General features: G+C 34.3%; 1 protein-coding gene across 1 annotated transcript; it reads right to left on the reverse strand.

Moving 5' to 3' along the window:
- Positions 1–3034: 3034 nt before the first annotated feature.
- On the reverse strand, positions 3035–8102 carry TRIADDRAFT_52302 (uncharacterized protein; the record flags this gene model as incomplete). Its single annotated transcript, XM_002108833.1, has 16 exons — positions 3035–3168; positions 3284–3371; positions 3453–3491; positions 3698–3784; positions 3891–3988; positions 4076–4165; positions 4261–4339; positions 4455–4481; positions 4614–4686; positions 4771–4892; positions 5055–5152; positions 5907–5960; positions 6208–6310; positions 6473–6522; positions 6749–6934; positions 8069–8102. The coding sequence occupies 16 exons, from the start codon at positions 8100–8102 to the stop codon at positions 3035–3037; spliced, it is 1362 nt and encodes a 453-aa protein (XP_002108869.1).
- Positions 8103–8792: the final 690 nt, after the last annotated feature.

Here is an 8792-nt window from a genome sequence, read left to right on the forward strand (position 1 = left end):
GGTGAATAGTATAAAATCCACTGGTTAAATGATAATATCAAGATTGAAACACTAATCTAGAACTCCAACGATTTGACAGCGACATGAACAAATGTACGTACAGTACTGTCCCCAAATTTTATTACAGTCGTTGTCGCCTGCTATCAATTAATGCGAGCAGCAGCAGCAGCATCAGTATCAGTCTCTATTGCGTCAGCAATGAATAGAAAGCTCTTAGTCTAACCTAATTGCAAAAGCACGAATTATGGAGAACGCAATATACGTCCATGACAGTAACATACTACTTGAATTTGGGATTAAAAAAGAAAGCACCTTTTGTTTTACATGCATGCATTGTATTTCAGTGATATATCATAGCTCTCTTCACTTCATCATTAGGACATTGCAGCAAGAATGTTTTTGCTATCGTACTATAAGCAATCCATGTAAAAAATAAAAAGCGAATACCCTCCATTCTATTATTAGGCTGTTGAGAAGCAGGAAATCGCTGACTCGCTCTATGCTATTTGGTAATTTCCATCAAGATATAAAAGCATAGCGAAAAATCAAACCGTAATACCGTTAATGCCAGTACTGGCATTTGTCTTAAACTAACAGTAAATACAATAACCTCCATGATTCAAAATAAGATCCTACGTGTCTTGATACATGTAAAGAATCGGATGCGGTCGCATCGTAATTGGAGTATAATACCGTCAATAATAACCAAATTGTACATATCGGTAACGGCATTGAAAATCTTCTTTAAAAAAAGAGTACTGTAACAAGCCAATTTTACTTTTACAGCTACAATTGTATCGCTATTTCTGTGATACTAACCGCCAAGAATCAAAATCTTTGGTTTGTTGCAGTCTTGCATGGTAGACCAAGCTACTTTCAGAGTTGAATGTTAATTTCGACACTGTTGTGTTAGGGCATAAACTGAACCGAGTTGGCGATATTTCGATTTGATTATTTTGAGCTTGATTTCTATTCAAACATGCTGTACAGTATGTAGAGTACAAGTATCGAATTTTTCATATCAGATTCAGGGCCAAGCAAGAAGCATTGGACAAAACCACACGGGTTTAGTCTTTTCTCTAACATCAAGTCTACTGCACAGTGCAGTACAGTACACAGTACAGTACAGTAAGTATTCTCGTTTTGGTATTCATCAGACAACCCACATGGGTTGTCTCTTTTCTCTAAAATCAAGTATACAGTGCAGTACAGTAAGTATTCTCGTTTTGGTATTCATTTGACAACCCATGTGACTCTAAATCAAGTATACAGTGCAATACAGTAAGTATTCTCGTTTTGGACAACCACATGAGTTTAGTCTCTTCTCTAAAATCAAGTATACAGTAAGACAGTAAGTACAGTATTCTCGTTTTGGTATTCAGTGGACAAAACACCCGGGTTTACCCTTTTCTCTAAAATGAAGTACAGTATTACTGCAGTGCACAGTAAGTATTCAGGGTGTAGAAATTCGATCTAGATTTAAAAAAAACAGATAAAATGATCAAAACTTTAAGCAGATATACAGTTTTATGGGTTTTATTCGAAAATAAATCATAAAAATATTCACTGACTTATCTAGAAAGAAATTCTACACCTTGTAAGTATTCTGGTTTTGGGCAAAATACATATAGTACATGTACTGTACAGTGTACAGTACGTAGGTTTAGTCTTTTCTCTAAAACAAGTACTGTACACTGTACAGTACAGTACAGTATTCTGATTTGGGTATTCAGTGAAGTACTGTACTGTACTGTACAGTACAGTACGGAGAACTCTAGACATGTACTGTACAGTCCTGTACTGGACGGTATACAGTACTGTACTACAAAGTGTACAGTACAGTACAGTACTGTACAGTAGGATCCTTTTCCAAACCGATAAATCAGCACCTACAGTACAGTACTGTATTTTAGTTAAGCCGGCATTTTGTTCCCAAATCCGCTCCATTTTTATATTTAACTTCATATTAAAGAATTGGACACCAAAAAGATCACGCTGTACTATATGTACAGCAAGTGCACATCTTGTCATCGGCTTGCCTACAGTACAGTACAGTACATGGCTTGTGATGCACTCAAGTTGGATGTGTTACTTTATATAACACTAGTGCAAACTCCCGTCGCTTTGCTGACGGTTTACGATAATGTGCTCATTTAACAGATAGTATTACCATTTGATAGACCTGTCAGATTAAAATAAAATTAATAGTACAGTATAATAAGATTAAATTGATGAGATGGGTCACGAGCGAAATATTTCAATCGATTGAAGAACTAGAATATCTTGCACTTCATTAGGTTAAGCACCTCAATATCGCGACGTATATTTAAGGGTAAATTCTAGCATTTAATGAAATACAGTATGAAGATTATATACGTACACTACGGGAATGTAATCATACTTCTTGTACTGTAATGATTAGTTCAATCACACTACCTACGGCAATTAGTGTGGACAAACGAATAGTGTAGGTTCCTAATTAGTGTTAACCACGTTAAATATGGTATTACCCAAAATGTGCTAACGACCCACACTAAATATGATATTACCAAAAATGTGCTAACTACCCACACTAACTGCCGTGCCCAGAGTCAGTGTTGGCTGATTTTAATACAACTATGCTACGAAAGTACCGATATTATCAAGTCGTTTTGCAAAATGGTTTCAACATTTGCAAATAATGAAACAAAATAAAGATTTTTCTAGCCTAATAGTAAATTGTCATTATTTAAGTTGTAATACATCAGTTTCAAGTAAAGCCTGCAGGACATACACCATTCGAAGAGCTTTATTTCGCATTCTGTGAGGGCTTAGTACGCAATTACTATTATCAGCTGATACATGCACTTAGCGCCAACTCACCACCAAGGTACAGAATTAACGTCGCTGCCACTTATAGCATCTGCTACTTATTGTATTACACGAGTGTCCAGAGATATTCGAAGAATTTCAAATAAAGCAATTGAACTTCCAACTATTTACAACGGAATGTATCTTGCATTCTATTGCAACTGCAATTGCAGCGATTAGAATTCTATCGTAAATAATATACTTGTTGTAGTTTGAAGGTATTCTTATTAATTGAACTTTCCAAGACGATATTAACATTGAGGTTTCTGTGGTTTTCTTTATTTTTCATACAAGAAAATTGGCCAAAGATTTGTTCACCTATGGATATACAGTACATACCAACATTCGATAATTTTGCTTCAGGAAATTTTCATGCAGTATTAGAGTAGTAGTTAACTTGGATGCGTGATTAATATATATTTCATTTACATACCTTTTTCAACGTTAAGGCGATCGCGTAGATGAAAAATTGTTTGTCCCCAATGAGTTGCAGGCGCACAAGGTCCAGTACTAAATGATTCCTTTAAAATGGAAGTTACATAAAAGTATAAGAGTAATAGCTACTCTCCAAGGACAAAAGTCATGATTTAGCTTCATCTTACCGTCTTGGAAAAGAATGTATCAAAGTAAACTACCAGCGCCTAGGAAAGAAAAATTATTATCACCATGTGAGAAACAAATGCAGTCAATAACAGCCGGAAATCAAACAAAATATTTAAACATGAATTTTATAGCACTTTTATACATTATAGATATATTCATTCTGGGTATAGAATATCTGAATCTTTAAAAACAAATACTGATAGTATTACTAAAGGAACTGCTTTGAAAAGATTAAATCTCTAACCGTTATACACCCTGCTTGATTTATTTTGAGAGAAATAGGACATTGGAAATTCAATTCATCGACTTTGACACTACTAACATCTAAGATCTAAAAGTTGACATAAAATTATTCAATCCATTAATGAACAACGTCAAGGAAGCTTACAAACAGATTTCAGAAATAAAGTTGTAACAACAATTTGCTTCTTTACGACCTTGAGACAGCAGATATCACTAATAATAGTTTCGGATTTTACTACGGCGATATCAGCATCGTCTAAAACGGTACTTTTTAAGCATGACATCTTAAAACCTAGGACAAAAAATGATAAAAGAATTTCATTGTAGTTAAAGCTTCTCAAAAATTGAAATATTTCAGCATCGCACTGGTGCTTTCTACCATAAACATTATCCCAAAATTCGATGGATTTATCATGCATAATCTTGTCATTGATTGCAACCGCATTTAAAGAACAGGAATTAGGATAAACTAATATTGTATACAAAAAAGTCATAACAAGTCAGTAAATGTTTAATAACGGGCAATAAATATATATAAATAAATTTATTAAGAAGCGTAGAAACCTTGACCATCAACCGTTAACCACTTTTCCCTTGCGAAAATTACAGAATCAAGCATAGACTCAAAAAGTAAGCAGTATCCCTGCATTCGATCATAATAGAATATTTATTAATACACAGATACGCTTTCCGTGTTTGATTGTTATTCCTATTTACTCATATAATGTATTGCACTGTTATATCTAAGTACTACTTACCATCCATTCAGAGATGATAACATCAACCTTTATAAGAAAACAAGCAGTTTCAGTATCCATTTCGTGTAGTAAAATCCAACATTATAAAGCATAAATAGACATTAAAATCGTGCTCGTGCAACACAATGAATGGTGAAAGGAACAAAAGATTAGAATTACTTTTTCAATCGGTAATTTGACATCTTCAACTTTTCCTTTTATCAAGGTAATTTTGTTCTCCAACTGATTTTCCCTATAATGTAGTTATTAATTACAGATATAGAGCTTAAGTTTTAAATAAATTCTTTAACATGTATTCTTGCAAATATAGATTTACATAACAATGTCTCTTGCGTAATTGATGATATCGGACTGATCAATAGCATAAACATGACGACAACCAGCTTTTGCAGCAAACATAGACAAAATCCCAGTACCGCATCCAACATCTAGAACAATCTTGAATGTATAAGTTTATTAGTGATAACATTATCGAAAAATATGTGAACAATTATTTATTCTACAGCTTTTCAGTAGTAAAAATTCTGCGCAATATGCTAATTATACCTATACATTTGATTATAACATAATCTGCAATCGAAGCTACAAAATCCAGCATACCTTATCTCGAAATAATGCAGGGTTATTTAGAATAAAGTTCATGTAAGCCTCAGTTCTAATTCTATCCTGCTTACGATAACCCGTGAAATGATTAACAACTGATCAAAGTTAAATATCCAGGACAAAATGCCTATAGATCATGTAAATCACAAATACTAGAAGCACCTTCAGCATTTCTTCATGAATCTGTGTTCCCGAATACGAGTTAAAATATGCGTCATCACTTGAGCAGAACCTTAATCTAAGTCCATAAAATTATAAGCGAATTTCATCTCTTTTTAAAGGCGATGCTGATTTCAATACAACTGTAACTGAATATTGATAACGTATTATTTAAAAAATTCGTGATAAATTTATTATGACTTTTACTAACTCGTCTTCTTTAGCGTCTTCTTTAGCGTCAGTAGTATCAAGTAAAATTTCCCGAAGAGTACTCCTGAAGTGTATTTATTATATTAGCCAATACAAATAGCTACAATTATACATATTAGTAACCTCAACTTATATAGATCAGTAGAAGCATTACAAAAGCAGTCAGTATAAAATTTCGGAAAGAATTACTAGCCTTGCATTCTCTAATTCGTTTCGCAGTTCAGTGAGAGTACATTCTGCCATGTACGCACGATTCTCAGACTCGGCCAGCCTCCTTGAAAATAAGAATGTCAATGCTGTATCACATGTTATGAAGTTAGCACAAAACTGGTGTAACAAGTAAATGCACTGTGCGTATTTACTTTTCCTGTAAACGTTGATTTTGCAGTTCATCTCCTAAATTCAAGGTAACCATGCGATCGCTTAGCTAGTGCTCATTGAGCCGATGTTAACTCATCAATATAGATCAATAAAATTTACCTTCCATATCGGCATCAATTGCTCCCGACTCGAAAGTGTCTTCCATATCAATTACTGAATTTATAGCAAAATTAGGATAAAGATAACTTAGGTATAATAATTTTTAATGGTAAAATATATGTGATCATCAGTTTACATGTTTAACAGCTGAATAATACATTAAACTATCACTAAGCATTTTTGTCCTACACAAATTTACATGATCAATGAGAGATAGCCAAATTTAGCTACAACGGAATCTATGAGTATGTTAGGATTTGTAAATTATATCTGAATTTTCAGTCATAAAGTACTGTCATACCGTATCTTAACAATAAATCATCGCTTATTACTGGCTTTAGAAAATTTTCGGATTCCCAGGGAATGCTATCAGAAATATTTTCCCAAAAATTGGGTAGCGGATGCTGAAAAGAAATGAAACAATTCCAATTTTGATATCTTTAAACGATAATCTGAGCTTTCGAACCAGACAATAAGTTTAAGTAGTTTCATAACTACATCATTGCACTTGAAAAATTGACGATAGTATCTAGTTATTAAAATGTATTTAAAATCTGTACTAATACCGTTAGTCTTATATAATTTATCAGCTTGATACGTCCGTAAACGTCAAAACCTAACGATTGCAAGGTAGAAATGATTTTAGTCTATAGGAATGCAATCAACGTCAAGATAGATGTACCATATATAATTAGGAAATAAAGACACTTTATATCGTTATTTAGTCACGTGCGTTTCAACGAAGTGAACTAGTGAAGAATAGATTATAATGATAAATAGAGAAAGGTGCTTGCAGCAGTTCTATAACTTTAGGATTGAAAAAGCAATTAGTACATCCTTACCGTATCTGTTTGCAACTGTTTCCAGGTTGAAGTTATGATACTCTTTTAAATGGTGAATTAATTTTTCAACGGAATGAAATTTCTCGCTGCAAAATAGACATAGCACTTCTTCAACATCATTACCGTCTTCACACCAATCTTCCCAGTCTTCGTCGTCATCTAACGATTCATCATCGACGAATTGACCTGGTTGCAATATTATGTAGATAATAACTGAATGAATCAATTGAAAAATACTCTATACAATTGTACATGGTAACCATTTGTATTATGTAGCAGACTTATTTATTGCGTTTTTACGGTTATCAGGCTTGCTGCTGTATATTAGAGTGGTATGTTACAGTTTTAGTAAGGTGACAAAAACAGACATCAACAGGTTGTAGTAGTATTTATGCAATAGAACGACTAACAAATTTAATTGGATGAATAAATGAGGTATCTGTTATTAGTTTCCATGCATGTGGCTTTGTAACAGTATATCATTCTTTATGAAACGATGGCAACTGCAAAGTATGAAGCAGCAGAATCCGTAGGTCACATTCACTTACAATGCAATTCTAACTTTTATTCAGAATTAGGAGTAGTGTCGCATAGCCAAAAAAAAGTAGTACTAGGAAGTAGATCTAATTGTTTACGTGTATTAGAGGTCTGGTATTTGGGTTAAGCGACGACAAAGAGTTACTGGCATACGTACAATGTGTGTTGTTAACAACAATATGACATATACAGTACAGTAGTGTATGCTTGAATTCAGCGTCATCAAATAAAATTTAATTTAATATACTAGGAGTCAATATCGGTGGTATACCGTACACTATAGACTATCATCATTTGCATCATATCGATGTAAATTTACAATGAACAACGCTGCAGTAAATATTCATGTGAGAATATTAGCTTGATCGAGGTAGCCCTCCCTTCAGGCTATACGCGTACTGTTCAGAAGCTGAGCTCTCTTTACTAAATGTTGCAGCTAAAATATCTTACACTGGATTGTGCCGAGTGCTAATTACATCCTGCTTGCTGTCTAGCTATAAGCTGGGGAAAAATGATATCTATCTGCTTTAATACCACATTCTTATTGATTGACAGGTTAACTTGTAAATCCCTCTAGGCTGTCATTCACTTTGTATACTGCACTGAGTAGTTTTATAAAATGGTTGGTTTGATAACTTAGCGATCTGCACTATACTGTACAGTTATTGCAGCATAGCAATTGCCAGTAAACAATGTGATCTCTTTGTTACACCAAGATTCTACGGCATACAGCTTTTTTATCGATACATCTGTAACAGCTCTGTTGTGTATTAAATAACGAACCTTCTGTCAGTGATGGACTTTCCACTTCATCCATGCTGGCTTGTGATTTTGTGGGGGGGCTAGCATTTAGCATCTAGCATTTAGCAATAGCATTTAGCTTGCTAGAGGAGGAGGAGCACACGAGGATTTACAATTTAGAGTACAAGTACTTTACAGTACAATGTACTGTGAAGGTATACAGTACCAACCCGTACTGTACTGTACCGTACTTTGTATTGTAGACGTTATTACAGGCCCACTATCAATCTATTGTACTGTACAGTCTACTGTACTGTAATAGTACTGTAGTAATAATAACACTGGTGTGTGTCATTGAAATGACGTAATTTACTGAGAGTAAAGTGAAGTGAATTCATTACACTGACGCTTGCCGTCTGAGTGGTACTGTACGACTCGTATCAAGCGGTCGGTATCCACGCAACCTATCTGCTGTGTCGGCGATCAAAATAAGATGGACGTTCTTTTTCGCCTATGAAAATCTCAATATAACCAACTATGTCTGAAAGTAAAGCGAATACTAGTGGAAGTTCATTGACTGCTAATAGGAATCTGTTGAGTACAACTGGTGTTGGACTTGATAGCGGCAGTTCCACAGCATTATCGAGTAATCTATTGTCCACAAAGTCTACTCTATTGACCACCGTTGAAGGTACTGATTGAGATACGAGTTAATGGAACATGCAATACTTTCCATTTATCACATAGTATGTAGTTAGAAAGATAC

This window comes from Trichoplax adhaerens, genomic scaffold (assembly GCF_000150275.1).
Source record: "Trichoplax adhaerens TRIADscaffold_1 genomic scaffold, whole genome shotgun sequence".
NCBI lineage: Eukaryota > Metazoa > Placozoa > Uniplacotomia > Trichoplacea > Trichoplacidae > Trichoplax > Trichoplax adhaerens.